The sequence below is a fragment of the Nothoprocta perdicaria genome, unplaced genomic scaffold (assembly GCF_003342845.1).
Source record: "Nothoprocta perdicaria isolate Ctin4 unplaced genomic scaffold, notPer1 scaffold_0, whole genome shotgun sequence".
Taxonomy (NCBI): Eukaryota; Metazoa; Chordata; class Aves; order Tinamiformes; family Tinamidae; genus Nothoprocta; species Nothoprocta perdicaria.
The window spans coordinates 8,870,778-8,891,139 of NW_020454092.1; the positions used below are offsets into that span (position 1 = coordinate 8,870,778).

Consider the following 20,362-nt stretch of genomic DNA (forward strand, 5'->3'; position numbering starts at 1 on the left):
GTACTGGCTGCTTTTGTAGCTGTTGTGGTTGGATTGATAATTTGGAGAGGTATCCGTGATGGRCTGGACTTCTCCTTTCAAATTGATGCTTTCCTGAACCTCTTTTCCCCTTCTCTTCTGCCACATTGTGAGTGAGCAGTGCGGGAGCTCTAGTACTGCCCGGTTTTTGGAGAGATGCAGTAGGGTCACACGAAGCCACCAGCGTGATTTGCACCTGCCTTCCCTCCGAGCGGGGCCTTGGTCAAATGAGGCAATGCAACGCACCTTCCTCGAGGCCTTTCATCTCCTTCCTCTTCCTCAGCAGCCCYAGCTGCAGCTTTTGACGTGTTGACTGTGCCCGGCACGGACAGGCAAGGTCCTTGCTCACAGAACATAGGAGGATTTTTGTGCTGCTGATGCCTGACCCAGATGTCTCTTCCTTTTAAGTGTCAGCAGGCAGGTTTGCCTCCAGGCGCAGGGTTAGCAAGTGGGAATGGGTAACAGGAAGGCAGCTGTTGGCAGCTGCAGGTGGTTGTGCACCCAAGGGAGCTCCAAGGGTGCTCTGCTCATGGGGACCATGTCCTGGAGATGCACCCAGTTCATGGTGCTGCTTGTCAGGCCGAACGGGGGAAATGAGATCTCAAAGGGAGGCCTGGAAACTGAATCTCCGTGAGAGCGCGGAGCGAGATGCCGGGGGTGACGTGACACGCGGTGACGTGAGTGCAGAGATTAAGGCACTGCGGCTTCCTCACCTGTCAGTACGGCCCATTCACCAGCATTAAAAATTCACTTATAATTTTCAATAGGGTGGAAAAGTTCCCGTAAAATGGCTCTTAAATGAGAGTGTTACCGGCTCAGAAGATGAGTGCTTGTGTAGACTGTGTTTGAGTTACAAAASGTAGCAGCGAAAGGCACACGAGGCAAATGTGCCCTCATCTCTTGTCTCGCTGATCCCATCCAGGTGACAGCCTGGGGAGCTCGTCAGCAAGCGGCAGCCGCCTACCCCGCGAGGGCGAGTGAAGGGCCTGGCTTGAAGCACCACAAGGGGAGCACAGTAACCTCAGCAGGATAACAGCCATGAGTCACTGGAAGGCAAAGAGCTTCTAAGAGATTTTTCTCATGGGAAAAACTCGGATCTAATATCACCTGGTATGAAAACCTGGCTGCCGTTCTTTTTTTTTTCCTTGCAGAAAGATACCATGTGTGATAAAAGCAGATCACACAAAGAGGATGCTGCCCTTGGATAAGGGTTTAAGTGCTTTGTATCCGTGCCTCTCTGGATGGGCACGCTGCAGTCTCAGTTTTGCAGCAGACACGGGCAAGGTAAATTATGGAAATAACTGGAGCGGAGCAGGTACCAGAGCCAGGAGTGGAGGAACTGAAGGTCAGAAACGAGGCGCTTGGAGATGTTTGGATCCACCAGTACCACGTTTCTGAAAAATTGCCAGTTTTTGCTGTTGCCTTAGTTCAGCAATCCCCAGAAATGGAGCTGGGTCTCCACCTACCCCGGTTCTGGTTTTGTGAAACAGGAGTATGGGCAGCATTAAAGGGAGCAATGAGACTCAGTTCTTCAAAGCCGCTGGTCGAGGCAAATTGGAGGGTCTTTCCCACCGCTCTCCTGGCAGAATGGTTTGCCTGTCCCGTGTGGGCCCTACGGGTATCACAGCCTTGCATTGGAAATGCCAGCAGAGCCTGGAAGGGAGAGGAGGAGTCCACTCCTAGGCCATATTTGTTGTGCACTGGTTTTCCAAATGAGGAACGGTGCAAGAGTCGCTTTTGGGTGGAGAGTGTCAGTGAACAAACACCTAAAACCCTGAATGATCCCTGAAGCTGGTTGCCTTAGGAGGCAGTAGAGGGGCACACTGCAGAATCTGCCAATTCGGGAGGTAATTTTTGTTGTTGTTGCTGTTTAAGTGAGGGCTTTGTCAGTACTAGATAGCTTGAAAATAAGAACTTATGTGAATTAATAAAACCATCTCCCAAGCTGTGCAAAATATTTGGAAGCTTTAAAATTAGTGATTTTTTTAAATAGGAGTCTCACCATTATTGYTGCTTGTCTACCCAGGAAAATGATGAACATTTAACTTGATTGTTTGGGTTTTTTTTTTTTTTTTTTAAGTTGTTTGTTTAATGTGCTAACAATTAGATTGCCTTAGCTCAGGATATCCTTTGCTTTATTGGAACCTAGCTTAAACCTGTGCTTTAGTCCCCCCAGAGTGTTACTTTTAATCCGAAGGAAGAGTTTTGTGCTGGCAAATAAACAGCCAAACGGCCGTAAATGAAGCCAGCAGAGCTTTTCCCTGTTCATCTGGCTGAAGTGATCTGTTTCCCTTCCCAGCATTAGGGGAGACATCGACAGCCTGAATTAATATGTGGAGGGATGCAGGATATTTGAACTCCTGTCAGTTATTTCGCTCTGCTTTTTCCCAGCAGTAAAATGGATTTGTTCTGAAAACTGGAGAAGAAAGAAATAAGCTTGGCAGATGTAGCCAGTTTATGATTTATTCTGAATTTGCAGCCTGATCCAAATGCCACTGAAGACTACGGAAATCTTTGGGGGGATTTCAAAAGGAATCTCATCAGGCTCTTGATTAATATGCTGGGGAGCAGCGTGTGTGTGCTTGGGGCCAAGGGAGTCTTGCACATCTCGGTCTTTTTTTTTTTCTTCTTTCTTCTTTTTGAAGAGTTTGTATGCTCTCGGTGTCCATCCTTTCATGCAAATCTCTGTTCCCTGAATCGTATGCATCTGGATTAAAAGGTAATATGGGAAGCAGTAGGAAAAGCTGGAGCCAGGCTGCATTTGATTGCATTGCAGGAAAGAGCTGACGTGCTGTGGAGGGACACGGAGCATCTGCCATTAGGAGCATTGGGGACCTTGTTGAGCAGGAGCAGCAGAGATGGGTTTGTCTGCCGCGTGCCCACGCCTGCCCGCTGGCCAAGCAGCTCTTGGGACTCGTGTCTGTGCTCGTGGGCCAAGCTGGGAGCTCAGGGCTGCGTGGAATGGGGGCAGGAGCTCCTTGCGTGGCGCCCCRTGCCGCTCGGGGACCTCGTGTGCTCCCCAGTGTCTGAGCCCCGCGAGGCCGCGGACCTGGGGGACCTTCATGGAGCCACTTCACCCTGCTGAAGCATCTGGAAACGGAGATGAGCAGAAACCGCAGCAGGATGAATTCAGCCTGCAAGATCCTTTAGCTTTACAATTATTTGCAGTGTTTTCCAGATTGCAAAGTTTCCAGATTTTCCTGGGATAGGAGAGCTCGGTTTCCTATGCGTAAACTCTAGCATGTTTTTATGATCTAGATTTAGTCCTCGCCTTCTTATGGTGGGATAAGATCAGGTGTYTCTCAGGGTAGTTTTAAATAGTATTTGCAAAATATTTTAGAGTTCTTGGGAGAAGTGCACTGCAGAGAGCTGTTACTAGAGGTATTTAGTAGGTTCTAGCCTATACCTAAAGGTCCTGTTTGTAACGGTGTCTGCAACGGCGTTTCAGTGCAAGCCGTGAGCTTGCAAACACCTTTGGAAAAGCTTCTCTTGTAAAATCTCACTTCTCCCCCCCACCCCGCTGAAGTGGGAGGGAATCACAGATGATCTTTCACATGATTCTTCTAACACCCAGTCATTCATCAGCAGCGACTTAAAGATAATAAACTTTTTGTTTAAGGCAATTACTTAATCTCGACAAACTCCTGTGTTAAGCAGGGCTATTAACCGGGCCATAAATCAGCGTGGTGCCAGGTGGGTGAGTGTTGTGAAGTGCAGTCCCTCTTGGGGACCTTCCCAAGCCCCCTTCCCACCACGCCACGTTCCCCCCCAGCTTCCTAACGAGGAGCGCTCTGCACGAGCCCAGCGCCCCGCACGCAGCCCGGCCACCCTCTCCAACGCCACAYGGAGAATGTCCGTGCGAAGGCAGGATGATGCATGGGAGTTATTAGCCAGCACCCAGCCTGCAGCTGCGTGAGACACACAACTCCCTCGCACCACTCCCAGGTAGGCTCCGTGTGTGCTGGGAAGCACAGGCTGCTGCTCTTTGCTTGGGCGCCTGCAGCCACCGCCTGGTCTGTAGGGTCTGTAGGTGCTTTCTGGAGTGATGTCCTCAGGTATAAAAGCTMCCTGGACTCTCCTTTGAAGGCTGCTGGGGTGTTTATCGCCTGGGAATAGGTGGGAGGGAAATTCTTGACCCTGTAATTGTATTGTGACTCTAGTAATTATATATGTGTGTGTGTGTGTGCGCGCATATATATATTCACTTCCATTTCCAGAAAAAAATTTGGTCTAAATGCACAGCAGATCTGGTCTGGAAGGGGGGAGGTTCCTAAACTTCATTTGATCAATTTAAAAATAATGTAAACAGATCTTTGATATGGAGGGAAGATTTTTCYAGCCTTTGCCTGTAGAAACAGTTTGATTTCAATTTGTGCTAGTGTCTGGAGAAGATACATCAGGAAATCCATCTCTCTCCTGCGGTTTGGACGGACGAGGCTAGAGATGCCAGCGCAGCACAAGCCGGTGCCGGGCAATGGGGGCAGCCTTTGTGGCACAGGCAGGAGCGGGAGCCCCGCTGAGCGCCCCGGGGTGCGCGGTGCCCCGGGGTGCGCGGTGCCCCGGGGTGCGCGGTGCCCCGGGGTGCGCTGTGCCCCGGGGTGCGCGGTGCCCCGGGGTGCGCGGTGCAGGGGGCCGTTACCCCAGCGCCTCGGGACACCTCAGCGTGTCCTGCAGCATTTCCTTGAGCGCCCGCAGGGCACCTGGGCTGCGCTGCCGTGGGGAGCCCGGCATGTGGGTTTCGTGGGTTTAGGCAGAGTTGTGGCTGCTCCTCTAGGTACGGTGTGACCACCGTGCCCTGTCCCAGGCGAGCAGTTTGGTGGCTGTGTGTCAGCCCGGCCGTGAGGCTCCTGCCTCCAAACGCCAGCCGTGGAGAGGGGGTTTCCCTCAGACGTGTTCTTTGCGTGCACAGGCCCCAGAAACAGCCTGGCCCCCGCTGGAGACAGCGGCTTGAAGAGGGGGCGAGCGGCGGCCAGGCCAGCACGGCCCTTTCGGAGGTGGCCGGGGCTGGAAGCACTTGCTGGCCGCAGCTGAGGGCTTCAGCGCGCTCTTGTGCCAGCCATCCCGTGCTGAACTGGTTGCGGGAGCAGATCCAGCTGGAAACCCATGCGATAAAAGTATCAGGTGACTAATTCTCACCTGGCAGAGCTCCCCGAGCTGGGTGCGTGACTGCGTGAGGCCGGAGCCGCCCGCAGCGAGGGTGTGAATGAGAGGCCGGGGCACTGCAGCTCCGTGCCAAAAGTCCATCCCCATCTGCAGACCTGATCCCAAGGCCAAAAGCCATCTCTGTCTGCAGACCTGCTCCCGAGGCTGCCCCTTGTGATGATGCTCATGAAGAGGCTGTGTTTGCCTGGTGTGCAGTCAGGGCTCTGCTAGGCTTGCTGTTGGAGAGGAAGTGTTGGATAGGGAGTCCTGTGTCATAGCCTGGGTGCTTGAGCTCCTGTTCCTGCCAGTTTTGCTTTGGTTACTTGAGCACTCTGAGTGTCATTGCTGTCTCCKTGCGGGGCAGGGACCACGTGTGCCTTGGGGACAGTCCCCGTGGGGTAGCGGGGCTCTCCAGGGCGGCGCGAGACACTCGGCGGGCGCCCGGGCTCGCACAGCCCCTCCTCGGCGGTGCCCGTGGGCGCTACGGCTGCCCTTGAGCAACCAGCTTGAGCGGGAGGAGCGCAGGGGAAGCTGCAGCTGGGAGAGCGACGTGCTGCTCGCTGYCCCGCGCCCGGAGCCCTCCGCACGGAGCCGCCTCCACCCCGCGCTCGGGAAACTGCTGCATCAGCTGCCCTTGCGACGGCTCCGGGAGCCTGGAATTCGGGCTGCCGCCGGCCTGAGGAAGCAGGATAGCGCTTGGTGAAAACTCGGAGTAAAACATCTCCCCTTGAACCTGTGGGAGCCGTTTTGCTTTCTTTCTTCAACTAAACTGTCTGGAGAAATCTCTGTTCTCGTGTGCGTGTTTTTGACATACTGCTTTTTCTCCCACTGCATTTAACGTGCTTAGAACTCCATCCCCAAGTTTACCGACCATCTGGCCTGCCCCCCACCTCCCTCCCAGCCCTTTCGTGCTGGGATTTCTTGCAAACTAGTTGGATTTCCTTTTTTTTGTTGTTTTTTTTTTTGTTGTTTTTTTCCTCCCCCTTTTTCTTTCCTCCTTTTTTTTCTCCATTCTCTTACAGCAGCTGTTGGGAGAACAAGCCCCAAGATCCATCTGGCCCCTCAAGCTTATCGGCCTGTGTGTTTTCCTGACAAAGCTGCAGTGGCTTCGCTTTAATACAACAGTTACATTATATAACAGCCGCGCACTAGAAAAGCAAACTTCCTTTTATTTGATTGAGCTGCCTTTCTCCCTTTAGAATTGCAGCCACAGCCGAACCACAATGTAGCCTCAGATCTGAGTCAGTCCAGAGGGCTTCTTTTTTTCCTTTTCTTTTTTCTTTTCTCTTTTCTCCCCTCTCCTCTGCTTTCTGGAGGAGTTGGCACAGCCCTGTGTTATTAGGACATAAGCCAGCTTGTTCTAGTGGAATTTCCTGTCTGATTTTAATTTCCCTCCCTTTTTTTTTTTTTTCTTTTCCTTTTTTCCCCTCCTCAAAGAGAGGCAGAAAAGCTTTTTAATTGCACTGCCGTAGGTTGGCCTTTTGGGATATTATTATTCCTATTAAGTACTTCCTGTTGGGATGCGGCACATGAGTGGAAGTAACGAGGCGCGCGGTGCCGGCAGGCCTTGTGGCCTCATTGTTTGTTAATAACTGTCAGATTGGCAGCGGCCTCCAAATACTTCTTGGCGTGACAGCCTGGCAATTAAGCGATTTTTTTTTTCCTTTTTTTTTTCCCCCTTTCTTTTCCCGAGCCTCTCTGCGTTCGCAGCTCGGGACCCGTGGAGTTAGGAGCGGCACGAGGCTGCRGAGTTTGTTCCCTGCCATTGGAAGCAGCAGCCGCTGCGGCCACGGGACGGCCACGTTACCCCCGCGGGGCCTCGAGTGGGGCTGCGTCCCCCGGCTCCGCTTCGTCCCACAGAACTCCAGGCTCCCATGGGAGAAAATGCTGTTTCGACAGCATCTGTAAGTCCAAAATCATTGGGATTTTGCCCTTTTTTTTGGTTTGTTTGTGTGTATTATTTTGTGTGTTCTAAGCCTTGTGCCCACTCACGCTGTTTGTGAGTTAGGGCGAATAGCAGCGGTGCTGCAAGAGGGATGTTCCTGGTACCTGCACTGGAGACCCATGGGCTGCAGGGGCATCTCGGGCAGCTCCGCGGGGCTGCCGTGTGCCCCCCAGGGTCCCCTGGCAGAGCCTGGCCCCGGGAGACTCCTCTCTCCTGTTGTTTACCCTTCCCAGGCGTATAAAAATAATAATTTTTATAAATAAAAATAWAATTTTTGTATTTCACCTTCCAGGTGACCCCATAGCTGTAAGCAGAGGACCCCAGGACWCTGGCAGGATGATAAATAGCGCATCACGTTTATTCAGATTCCCACCTGAATGGCTCAGAGCGTGTTCCTGGGCTTGAATGAATCCGTCTGCACACTCCTGTTCTGAAGCTGTTGGAAATTTTGGGTACAACCTGTTTTACAAGAGCAAAAATAGATCTTTCAGCGCGGCTTGTCTGCGCACTTCAAAAACTGCCTGTTTTCTCGCCGAGAGGAGCGGCTGAAAGGCAGCGCTTTGCGGCGCCCGCGCGCGGAGCCGGTGCGGAGGCGGCCGGCGGGCGCCGTGCGGGGTGCCGGGGCAGCCGGCGCCCTTTGGGGCTTGAGCCCTTAATGAAAAGGCTGCGTTTTCTGTAGAAAATGTCAGTGAATGTTTACCTTTTTAATCTGAGTTTTCCACGTGGAGAGAAGGGTTGTTTTTAGCCTCGTCGTAATTGTTACAACCTTTTTGCCCGGGAAAAGGCTGGTGGTTCGGTCAGCGTGCCACCCGCTTTCTTTCTTGGTGGAGAAGTGGTGCACGGGCTGCTCTTGGAGCGTCAGATTTCTCCCAGCTCACTGAAGCCCTCGTGGTCGGGATGGCCCCGGACACGCTCCGTGTATCAGGTAGTGCCCTGCAAGTTGATGGCAGTGGGGCTGCAGTTAGACGAGTTCATTTGCAATGTGATGCTGTTTTTTAATGCGCGTGAGTCCAGGGACATACTCCACCTGTAAAGCAAGGCCCCCATCCACACCGACTGCCCCGGCCCGGGCGGTCGCGGGGACCTGAGCGGTGTGGTCTCCTCGGCTGGAGGAGAAGCCAACACATTCCAGGCCTTGTGTGGCTGTTCTAGCAAGGAAGGGATAGGTGGTTGCTGTGGTGGAGCAAAGCTGGTTCAAAGCCTTTCAAGAAACCCTCAATTCCTGGGCTAGGAGGAGGATTTCCCTGGGGCGAGCCGGTGGGATCCTGCCTGGTGCATGTCTTTGCTGTAATGTTCATAGTGGGCCAGAGCGAGGCTTCGCTCAGGCAGTAATCTTTATCTTAATTATTTTATCCATGAGGTTCCTCTTTTGTCAAAGCCACTGAGCAGCTAATAAAACAGCGCAACAATTACCCGATAATAATTGACGTGTGTTGTGTGGAAACCAAACCCAAGGCAAACAAAAGCGGAGCTCGCGCGCCGCGCGCCGTGTTTACAGTGCCGGCTGCCGGCATCGTTACACGCGCTGATACAATAATAYGGGGTGCTTAATTACCGCCTCCTGTCTGAAGTGCTGTGTAAACATTAAGCCAACCTCTGGGGTAGGGAGGTGCGATCATCTCTGCTTTACAACAGGGAATGTGTGATGCACCTCAGTTTAGTCMGGAATTTGGTGTCACGGAGCAGCCGGCGATGGAGGTTGTGGCTCCTCCGCGTGCAGCCCGTCCAGAGCCGGGATTTGGTGGCAGAAGCTCTTGCTGCTGCAGCTCATTCCTCAAGATGCACACTTATCTCTATGCTTAAAAAAAAGTGCAGATTGGTGTAATTAGCAACTGCGTAATTACCCGTCCCCGAGCTGAGCRCGCGCTCGGTGCGCCCTGCGCACGGCCTGAGCGCCGCTCAAGTTGGGCTCTCGTGTCGGGGCTGCGGCTCCCGCACCTTTATGCTCCCCTTTTCCCTCCTGTATTGATTTGAATGATAGTTCTGGGAATGGCTTTCCCTGCAAAGCAGTTAATATTCTGTGTGGTAATACATGACTTCATCAGAGGAGAATCCCACCAGCGAAGCAATGTGATCTGCTCTGTCATGTTTCTGTGACCCAATTTTCCCTGTTCTTTGTCTCGGACCTTCCCTGACCCCAGCCCTATTATCTCTTCCAATAATTCACCGGGGCCATTATTAATGGTGCATTAACTTTGGCTGGGCTTTCAGCAGAGATGTTTTTCTTGTGCTCGTTCACTCGCTCAACTCACTTAAACAGCGAGATCATTATTGGGGGGCCGTCACGTAAACAGGAGGCTGTGTCCCTCGCCGATACCTGCGGCCCGGCGCTGCGCGGCCCAGGGCAGAGGCCTCGAAGGGAGGTGAGCTCGTCCTGCCCACGCCGGGACCAGCAAAACCTGGCTCCTTATTTACCATGTTAAACTTARAATCTGCTGGTTTGGAGTTGCAGCAAATTTTCACAGTGATGTTTTGGAAATCTCCCAAGTGCGTCTGCTGATGACTTAGGTTTGTTTGTAGCATCTCGCGCGGGCACTTTGCTGTGTCCTTTTCCAAGGAGCTAGAGCTCGGTGTGCGGCACGAGGAGCTGCGGGGCGCAGCGCGGCGCTGAGGGGCCTCTCGGGCAGCGCCGCCCCGGCGCCCGCGCCGCCGCTGCCCCGTCAGCGGGCACCAGCATCTCCTGGACACCCCCCGGCTCCTCTGCTCTGCCTCAGCTGAGGCACTAGGGCCGCCGCGGTGACCGGGCTGTGGGAGCTGCTCTCCGGACACTAATCCACGTCAGTCCAATGCCGTTGGATGCCAAAGCCGCTCAGAGGTGAAGTTGCAGGTTCTGCCTGCTGTGGTCCGAGGCCACGGGCTGAGGTGTCTCCTTCCTCTTCACTGCTTCTGGAAACTGCTACTTGTTTGTCCCCATAGACTCGGGCACTTTATTTTACGTGGTTTCAGTCCCCTGTGAGTAAAACAGGACATGTTATCAAGCGGGTAGAAATGCTCGCTCTCTTCCTAAGTGAGGCAAAGTAATTTGTGATCCCATTATGAAAGGGTGTCTTAGGAGTCTTACGTGTCTTAGGAGTGGTAGGAAACCAAGCCAAAAGGAATCTCAAGAAATTGTTTTACAGGTGGAATTCTTCCTCTTTTTTGTTTTTCCTTCACAAGTTGCTCGCTGTTGATTGCAGAAAGCCCCAGCTCCATTCCCGACTCAGCACAGGGTCCCGCTCGGAGGCACAACCCCTTACTCCTGAGGGGGAAATTGTTCTCAGAGGGAGTGCTTGCAGGAAAAACCCATTCCTGGATCCTGCGTGCATGTSGTGTGCCTGGAGCGCCAGCATTCCCTGTGTCTCGGCTGGCCTGGCCTGCTGCTCCAGGGAACATAGCACATCCCATAAATGCATGTCACTTTTGGGAAGCTGATAATGGGCGCAGCAGTTTGGGTGTTCCCTGCTCCCTCGCTGTTGCTGCCATCARGGGCCACTGCCTGCTTCCAGTCGGGCGGATTCATTCCAGGGCAGGAAGGGCTTTCCCAGCTTTCTGTGGACTCGGTCTGCAAAGCGTGAAATTTGGCGGTGTGGGGTCCCGTGGCTTTCAAGGAGAAGGGAAAAAAAAGAAGGATCACGTGTGCAGGCTGAAGCATTCGGAGCAGAAAGATTACTTGACCCTTTGTAGTTCTGCTTTCGGGGGCTGCAAAAGAGCTGCTGCGGTGGGTGGTGGCAAAAGGCGCCTGTGCTCCCTGCACAAACCAGCACGTGCGGCGCTGGAAGCGCGGGCTTATCTGCACGGAGAATCAGAAGCTGCATCATCCTCAAAAAATGCCTCTTTCGGATGCCTCCCGCCCCAATTCCTGGGATTTTCAGCAAAGGGACATCCCCTTTAAACTTGCATTTCTGCTTCATATCTCTTCTCTTTGAAGCCAGAGGGTTGGCTGGCCCCCGAAGAGAAGAGGATGAGCATCTAGCAGTGGGAGGTCCGTGTCTTGCTAATAAACCTTGGCCAGAGAATCGGCTCTGACAAGCGGGGACAGGTAGGGGCGTCTCGGCCCTTATCAGCGAGCGGCGGCGGGCGCGTTCCTGCAGCGGCAGCGGGCGGCTGCCAGGTGGGGCTCCCGCCCGCGGGCGCCCTCAGACCTTCCCCGGGAGCTGCGGGCCACAGCCTTAACGAAGAGCAACCGTATTTCCGTACAAAACAGTCTGTTGTTCTCCTTTTTCCCCTMGGTCCCTGCCCATTTGGTCCTGCTTGGATTCGTTGTGCAGTTTTCTCACTCTTTATGGATGCTGGGAATGCGTTGACGGGATTTTGGAGGACCCCGGGTTGTACTTTTGGCTCAGTGTGTTGTGCCTGGTGGCCAGGCAGGGCACAGCCTGCTCCTGGCTGGGTCCTGCCCCACGTCTGCTGCTAAAAGCTTCTGCCACCTGTAACAAGCACCACTAATGCTAGCGAGGCAGGTTTGGGGTTAAATCTGCAGAGATCACCCAGGTTTGGTAAATCCTCTGCCACCGCCAAGCAGATAACGTGAGGCAAGAGATTGCCTCGATTAGATTAAAGTTGGCAAATTCATTGTCCCAATCATCATATTGCCCTTCCCATGGCTATTCAGAAGTATATCACCGTGACTTACTTGAAGTAATTGAATATAATTATCTTTTTAAACGGTGTGTGTAAAGCATCCATCTCTGCTAATGGCGTGYGCGGCTGTTGTGCTGCCAGCTCCTGCTCCCTTCAGCAGGGCTGGGAACAAGAGGCAGAGCAGGGCTGACGTTTATGAATTGGTAGTTGATTGCCTATAAAAACCGTTCATTATTTTTGACCAAGCACCTGGAAGAGACTAAAAAGGAGCCACACCACCCGTCGTAGCCGGTAGGTTTGGCTGGTGCTCCAAGGAAAGGAAGCCCCGAAGTTGAACGTGTCGAAGGGAAGTCACCAAAAACCATCGCTTCCCTCGCCTTGGAGCGCRTGGCTGCGCCGGGAGGGGACGTGGAGAGAGAAACAGGCGCCAGATACAAGGAGAATTGTTGACTCTCCCGCTGCCCAGGGAGGTGGAGATGCCAGAATGAGCCCAGCGTGGGAGTGTGAGGGAGTGCAGGGGGATTTTTCTCCCGTTAATAACCAGAGGTGTGAGGAGAGAGGAATTCTTCTCAGGTGTTGTTTRTGTTAGCTGGGGATGGAGACCAAGCAGCAAACACACCAGCCTTTRTTTTTCCCAGCACTCCAACATGACAGGGGAAAAACTCTTTTTATTTTTATTTATTTATTTATTCTTCCACAAGAATTACTGCTGTTGGCTTGGGAACCAATCATCTGGTCTTTGGCAGGTGCAAAGTAAGATGTGCTGGGCCTGTTTCTAAGACCTTGACGTTTGACCTGTGGTCCTCCCTGGCCTGGCCTGTGCCCGTGGGCTGCCCTGCTCCAGGGAGGGCGCTCAGGGGCTCCGTGGGGCTGCCCACCCTGTCCTGATGCACCCGGGATGCTTCCCTGGGAACGGAGAGCTCACCCAGCACGGGGTGCACCGGCTGTGGGCTTGSGCGGCCGCTCTGCTTTGGGAGGCTGCAAAGGTTTTCCTATAGGGCTGTTTTCCTATAGGGCTGTGCAGGTTGGACTAGGGGCTGTAGAAGGGACCCTGCTCCTCTGCATTTAGTTATACAACATAAATACCGGGCTGAGCACTGCAGGAGGTCTAACCTGGGGGCTCCTGCTAGCAGGGGTGTTTCTGTTGCCCRTCACGAGGAAAGCTGCACTGAGACAGCTGGATTTTTGTGACCATGCTTGGTGTACGGTGACACAAAATCCCGGCCCTTGGATAAGTCCCACGGGGAGAAAGAGCACCCTTGGCCTGTAGAAGGTCTGTGGTGTCTCTGGGGGATGCTGAGGCCTCTTTGCCCCCTCTCTCAGGTGCCACTGGGGGACAGCAGTGTCCTCCCGGTGGGCAGTGTTCCTGTGCCCGGCAGCGCTGCGGGATGAGCAGGGATTGGGGAGTGCTTGGGGGGTGCGCCCAGGCGGGAGGGGCATGGGACTTTTGGCGCTGGCTGAGCTGCCTTGCTGACCTGGAAAAGCGCCGTCTGCCTCTTCATCTGAAGCCTCCTTTCAGGGGCCTTTCTGTAGCAGCTCATCCCTACCCTGTGCGAGCCGAGGGGGACCTGCTCTCCCGCCGGAGCAAAGCCCAGCGGGCGCGAGTTTATTCTCAGGCGGGGGGAGGCGGGGAGGCTCCGCCGGCGCAGGCGGTTAACAGGGGCCCCACTGTGTCCCGGCGCTCGGCGGGCTGCAAAAATGCTCCCAGTGTGTCGGGCTGCGCGTGGTGCCAGCGCCGCGCTGCTGCACGCAGCGCGAGGCGGCTCCGCAGCCCGGAATACTTTCCAGCCCGGCTACCTTCGCTGAGCGCCTTTGAGGCGGCTTGGCAGCAGGGTTGTTTTTGTGCCGTCTCTCACCTCCGGCGGCGGCCGGGCTGACGCGCTTGGGCTGCGATGGGAGCGGGAGCCTCTCCCGGGAGAAGCGCTCGGGGATTTCACACGGGTTTTCCACGGCGGAGCCGAGAGGAGCCCAGCGTCGCTCCGTGGAGTCGGCAGTAGCTCTGCTGCAGCCGCCGTCGTGGATGCCCGAACCTTGAGTCTTTCGTAGGAAAAAGAGAAAGTTTTGGAGCTGCTGGAGTTTGCTTAACGTCGGCGAGTGATTTCGCCCCAGTCTTGACGCTTTTGGATGGAGCTTTTCCCGCGTTGCAGAGAGATGCTACCTGTCGTGGAGGCAAGTTACRGAGGAAGACGGAATGCGAGCCGGGCTTAAGGGTCTGGTTTTGGTTGTAATCTCCAGTTACGCAGAAGGGCCTCTGTAAGAAACCAGAGGGGAAATAGGAGGACTTGAGACAGCATGAGGCAAACTTTAATCACGATTTTTTCTGCCTGCTTGTACGGATGGAACAAAACCGTCCCTTTTATCTTTAAAACCGATCCCTGATAGAGATGCGGGGATCGGCGGTGTTGCAGATGGGGCGAGCCCCATCAGAGGGTATTGCGGGCTGGCTGCCGAGGCGCCGCTAATTGCAGCGCTTCAGTTTCTGTAATTTTTGAACAAAAGGCCCGGGCGGCCAGGCCGAGTTGCTGGGGTGGCGTGGAGAGAGAACCTGAGGGGTTTTCTAGCAGCCTGGCTTGTTCATGTATTCTTGCTGTGACTTTTGGGGTCAATAATAAATATTAAAACCTGTAGATTTAATAAGTCAATGTAGGTGTTCTCTGCCTTTTGAGACCACTTTATCTTTCCATCAAAGATGAAACAAGCTTCTCAAATGAATAAAAAATAGGGCCTCAAGTGATTACAAGTGAGAGCAATTTGGGCTCCTTTCTCAGAACCTGGCAGTAGGCATTTTTGAGCCACTTCTGGCTGCCTACACAGTTTCCATTAGTGCTGCTCTCGCTGYAGCATTTTAGGTAAATATTTCGAACCGATGTGTGCAGACCTTCAGGAAAGGTGTTTGCTGCCAGTGCAGGCACGAGGGGCAATGCTGGTCTGGATCCTGCCAGGCTCKGTTGAGTCTGATTTGCGCTGCAAGTCTAGTTTTCCTTGGTGCTTCTTATAATCTCCTCGAGTTCAAAGAGCGCTTAGCTGCTTGTCTTTGTCAAAAACCCTGTTGGAGATCTTTTATGTCGAAGATGTAGGATTTCTCCGCATGACTTTGATTATTTATTCATTCCACTTCTCTGGTGTATGATAGCGCTGATATCATGAAGACCCCTTGTCTTGCACTGCTCTTGCTCTGAAATTCATGGAGATTTAGTGCCTTTGAAATTGTTTTAAAAGGAAAGGAAAAGTTTTTGAAGTCCCTTTTTTTTTCTTCTTCTTCTTCTATTCCCCTCAGCAGTTCCGCAGCACATTTTTCCGGCCTTCCACGCTCCTTTGCCCATTGACATGCGCCACCAGGAAGGAAGATACCATTACGAACCTCACTCTGTCCACGCGATTCACGGGTAAGTGTCGCATCTCTGCTGCGCCAAAGCTCGGGCAGGGTCGGGCCGTGGCCGGGCCGGGCGCTTTGGGTCCTGCGGCCGCCGGGCCTGGCTCTTCCCATCCGCTGGCACCGCTGACCTGGCTGCCGGGAGCGCTGCACATCGCGGTTCGACCTGGCCAGGGCCTGTGGCTGCGGGACAGCAGGGCAGTGCGTTTGTGTCACAACTGGTGTTTAACAGGCGCAGAAAAACCCGCTTCAGGAARTACCTGGGTCACTCCTGGTGCTGTCTTGGCAAAAAAACACCGTGGCTTCCTGTGTTTGGAGACCTCACGGGACTGTTCATCCCTCCCTCCCGCTTTGGGGAAGGGGAAGGGTGTGCTTTTCAGCATGATGTCCTAAGGTGGCTGCTCTGGCAAGGCGTGCGGCGTTCTCACAYGCTGTAGAGACAGGTCCTCAGGGGGTGTTGAGGCAGCCGTGACACGCTTGGGAGAGGGCCCTGGCGTCGGGCGACAACCTCCTCAGGAGAGGCTGCACTCCCCGGTCCCTGGGAAGGACACAGAGGGGCTTGTGCTTAAGCTCCTAGAGCRAGACTGGAGTCCTGGAGTCCTTGCTGCCTTGGGGAGCCACGAGGACACTCGTGCTGAAGGCCGAGAGACATCCAGGCATTGGACAGGTACCCGGCAGAGGAGAAGACAGGTGGGCTAGAGACCGCGCCACCAGGGCTGGCGTAGCTGCGGGCTCCCCTCTGAAGGGGCAGGTGCCCGTGTGGAGGGCTGCACTGCCCTGTCCCTGCTGAGGCACTGTGTGGTGCCACCAACCACCCGTGCGAGGAGCCCTTTGCTCAACCCGTGAGGCAGGGAAAAAGGAGCAAGGAGCTCCTCTCTTATTTGCTTCCTCTGTTGTTTTCCAAACAGTTTGGAAAGCAGGACATGGGAGTCCTGCTGTGGCCGAATCGCCCTGCCTGGACCGGGACTCAGATGCTCTTGGGGGGCCTGTTTGTAGAGCTGGGCTTTTTCTGGGGAGGTACAAGCGTAGGAATGGCCCCTGGGAGGGCCAGTGCTGCAGATGGCAGAAGTCAAGAGATCTACGGGGTCACTCAGGGCTTTATTCTGCTTCCARAACACTGCAGGACAAAACAACAGGGCTTGCCCTGTATCCTACCAGGAGACAAGTTGSTCTGTCTTTGCCTGGCAGGCGGTTTGGCTGGTTGTTTAAAGGGACACAGGAGCGCTGTCCACGTGGAGAAAGAAAGAACAGGTTGCTGACGTGGGGAGCTGTGTGAGATGGTCCTGACCTTGTTCATAAATACAYGTGAAACAGTAGAAAAAGGAAATAATCCAAAATACTTTGGGGAAACTATTAATAAAATGTAGCTATATCTGCAGAATATGTACAGAACATGCTAACCTGTAAAGGTGTAAATATTCAAAACAGTAATTAGAAGAGAGGAATGGAAACGACRGTTGTTTGGATTAAGTTATATTTGTACCTCTAAAAGGTGAAGAGCCCCAAGTTGCTGCTGTAGAGCATGGTTAGGTCTGTCCTCTCCCCTTGCTGGATGCTTGGAAATCGCACTGCAGCCCTGCTCTCCTTCACTCCCGGATCAGCAACACTGCATCTGTCCTGTAGAGCTGTGGAGCAAGGACTTCCCCAAAAAGCAACCTAGAGCTCACCAGCCGCTGACATGTGCCCCAAAATTACATCTGTCAGGGGAGTAGTTGCTTTTCTAGTAATCTTAGAGATGCCCAGGTGGTCAAGAAGTGCTGRTAATCCACTGTCTTAGCAATGGCCACACTTTTCTTCTTGGGAACCAAGAGCTGCTCTACTTAGGGCTCAGCGTAGATTGAAGGTGGCAAACATCTACCGCCCTTCCTCAGCATCCTCCACCTTCTCAGAAGCATCTCTCAGCAGTGACTTCCAAGGTGTCTGAGCTTGGCTGTAGGTCTTAGAAGAGGAGAGGTTTTCCTTGGAAGCGCTGGGAAGCTCAGCCTGCTTTCCTGGCGTGGTGGGGACCGGAGCAGCAGCTCGGCCCTCGCCTGCCTTCTTGCCGCAGAGGCTTTGGGGGCACTGCRGACCCTGCGGAAGGCCCCACGTTTYGAGGACCGAGGGAACAATTGCAGCTCTTGTGAATGTGCCTGTGGGTTAGCACTGTGTCCTGGCCCGTGTCCTCTGTCGATTATTTTGAATTAAAAGAGGATTTGCTTTAATTTTGGAAGATTAATTAAGATATAATTTTAGGGTCAAGAGAATGCAACTGCTCTCCAACTCTCCTTTCCAAATGCCTTAGGGTGTAGAACAGTTGTACTGAGGGAATTCTTCACAGGCTGTAGCGTTTCTGTTGACTGGTTTTTGGATGTTTTTATTTGTTTTCAGTTTTATCTGCAAACATCTCAGCTTCATCACCCTCCCATTCCTCTTCCACTTTCCGTGTTGCTCGGCTTTGATCTTTCYGTTCTCTCCTCCAGTCTCTCCTCTGGAGACCACAAGGTAGGGCTGACTCTCCTCTCTGTTGGAGGAGATCTGATGTAAAAAGCATCCAGAAAGTGGTGGCAGGGCTGGACTAGAGCAGGCCTAGCTCTTGCATGGCCCCTGGTCGATGGGCTGCGCTCTGCACACACGGTTCAGGCTCTGGAAATGTGTGCTCCATCCTGGCAGTGCAGAAATCCATTCTTCTATTGAAAGTGCAGAGCTTTAAAAAAAAAAAAAAGTACATTTTCATTCTAGAAGAACGTAGTAAATATTTGGAGSGAAATTTGAACCTCTGAGTTTTGGCTTTATGGTGAATGTGATCGGTGCCTGACAGAGAGCCCCCAATTCATCAAGACCATATTCTAGCTGTCTGCTGTCTTGCCGGTACCAAATTTATCTAATTACACGAACATTGCACAGCAAATTAAGTGGAGTCTCGTTTGTTGTCAACTCTGGGGTCTTATTATCTGCCTGCTGCATTATGTCAAAGGTTTGTTTCCTGATTGCACGATGTGGTGTGGCTCTGCATTCCCCCTCCTCGCTGCTTGCATTTGGTCTAAGGAGAGCCTAAGTTATTTTAGCCTCCCTGTAGGGATCTCGTCTGCAGGGTTCTCTTGAGTGGGACTCTTTCCTTGGGAATATGGGAGGGCATATAGAAAACTTAAATAATAGAAGAGCCATGTGCCCGAACAAGGACCTTYGGCTTTCCGCTTGTTTTGTCTATATTGATCTCTGTCATTTCCTTGTTAATAAGCATGAAAAATGTGTCAGGGCTCAAGTCTCTTTACAAGTCACTGAGCATTTAGTATGTAGGTGCGGTCCTGAGCAGATGCCATTGGGATAGTGCCTTGAAGAGCAATTCTAATGACTTTTTTGGGGGTAAAATAAGGATTTTTTTGGAAGTGGTGGCACCATAAGAACATCTACAGAGGCCTTGGTAGAATAATGGGCTTGCTTGGATAGGAAGAAACAAATGCCACTTTCATACCTTTGTCTGAAATGTCACGTTCTCTGCATTGCAAATCAGTAGGAACATTATGGATTTAAAACGTCAGAGTGGATTCTAATAGATGTGGGCCCATGGTCATATGGGGAACAGAGAGATAGGCAGGTGCCAGCGAACAGTGGGAAAATATGTAACGCAGGATGCAGTAAACCTGAAAACAGGACGAAATCTCATTCAGGAGTGTAGAAGTAGAGCAGAATGAAGGAAATTGTATCAGCAAATATAAATTGTATGAGGCATCTCTTCCCCCAAACAACATTCATTTAATGTTAAGATTGCAAAATATAGCACTCAAAGCTAGGAAATGACAGAAATAAATTTGCAGATTCCGACCCATTCTGTATCCCACTTCAATAATGCACTAAATTACACAGCCACAGACTGTTTTTCCCTGCGATCCCTCTCTTTTTTGCAGAATGAGATGGCCCAGACTCTGTGGATGAGTAATGGCAGGTGGTGTTTTTTGTGGTTTTTTTTTTTTATTTTCCTGTATACAATTTTTATTGATTTGTTAGAATTTGACTCCGCACTGTTGGTTGGAGGCAGAGCATAGATCAGCGCTGAAGTCGTCAGCCAGGGTGCTTCAAAGCCRAACCAAACAAATTCACTTCGTGTCCTGGAACAGGCCCCTTTCTAACAAAGGGGATATTTCACATTTTAGTGAGCTGCTTCCCCAAAACTTTGCTCCTCTGGGGCCCAATCTCTAGCAACAACTCCCTTTGCTTTAAACCGAGGGGACTCTTAGTGTCAGCTTTGCAAAATCAAGTCCTTAATTGCAGGACCACGTTCCAGGCGGAGACAGCAGGGGATTGCTGATGGATCCCTGCGCCTCCCCTCTTCTAGGTGTGCTCAGTTGCTCGTTTCTAAAAAACAGCACAACAGAAAAAAAAAAAACAGCAAAAAAAGCCCTTAGCTCAGCTCAAAAGTCCCTGCCAATGCAAAAGCCTCCGGGGCTCCCCCTTGTAAACAGCATGCCTAGGCTTGACTCAGCAAGAAGCTTTTTAACAGTAGCTCCTCAACGGTGGTTGAGACCCATCGGGCATTACGCAGTGCAGCGAACAAAAGCAGCCTTGTTTTTGCAGCGGCATCCTGGTGCTGCTGCAGGAGGCAGTTCTGCCAGTATTTATTAGGCAAACGTTGTTGCTGCTCTGCTGTCCTCCTGCAAAAATAATCATAATAAAAACTGAGCTCATGGAATCACACGGACAAAGGCGGCAGGAGCGTGAGGGGCCGCGGGTGTGAAAYTCCGTGGTTTTCATGAGATGTCCCAAAAGACCTAAAGGCGGAGAAGACTCTGTCTCCATGCTAATGTGGAGTTGCCCTTAATTTCCCTTTGGTGGGGCTTTTATCTAGTTTCATCATGGATCTTCCTCTGCTTCCCTGAGATCTTAATATATTGCAGATTCTCCCTGATATTCAGCCTACACGTTTTTCGTTATCTGATCCCAGGGCCCCTCCTTGCCAAAGTTTGTTTTCTTTCCACCATGTTAAATATTGCAGAGCGCCCTTTCAGGAGCAGCTCCCGAGCTGCCTCGGCAGAGCAGATCTCAGGTGGACCAGGTGCCTGCTCAACTTTTCATCCCAGAAAGACCATCTTCCAAGGGCTTACACATTGCAGAGTTTAATGTTGAGCYCAAGATTTTCCATGCTGGATATCTGTGTCAAGCTGGTTTTCTTTTCCCCTTGTTTTGTTGTTTTGAGATCCAGCCAGCGGAGGCCAACCAGGGTTAAGGGAAAATATGTTGTTTAGCCATACAAAAAATAATCATCATCATCGCACACTTCTGCCTTGAGAAACTCCACCGTCTCTTGCTTTAGGGGTGGAATCTGCGGCTGCAGCTGGGGCGCTTTTTCA

At 52.4% G+C, this 20,362-nt stretch overlaps 1 protein-coding gene across 1 annotated transcript in view; it reads left to right on the top strand.

The window, feature by feature from the left end:
• The window catches only part of GLI2 (GLI family zinc finger 2), a 164,515-nt gene that overhangs the window by 84,251 nt on the left and 59,902 nt on the right, over window positions 1–20,362 (top strand). The window contains exon 3 of the mRNA XM_026036138.1: window positions 14,943–15,051. Coding sequence (XP_025891923.1) covers window positions 14,943–15,051 — 109 coding nt within the window. The remainder of the gene's footprint in view (window positions 1–14,942; window positions 15,052–20,362) is intronic.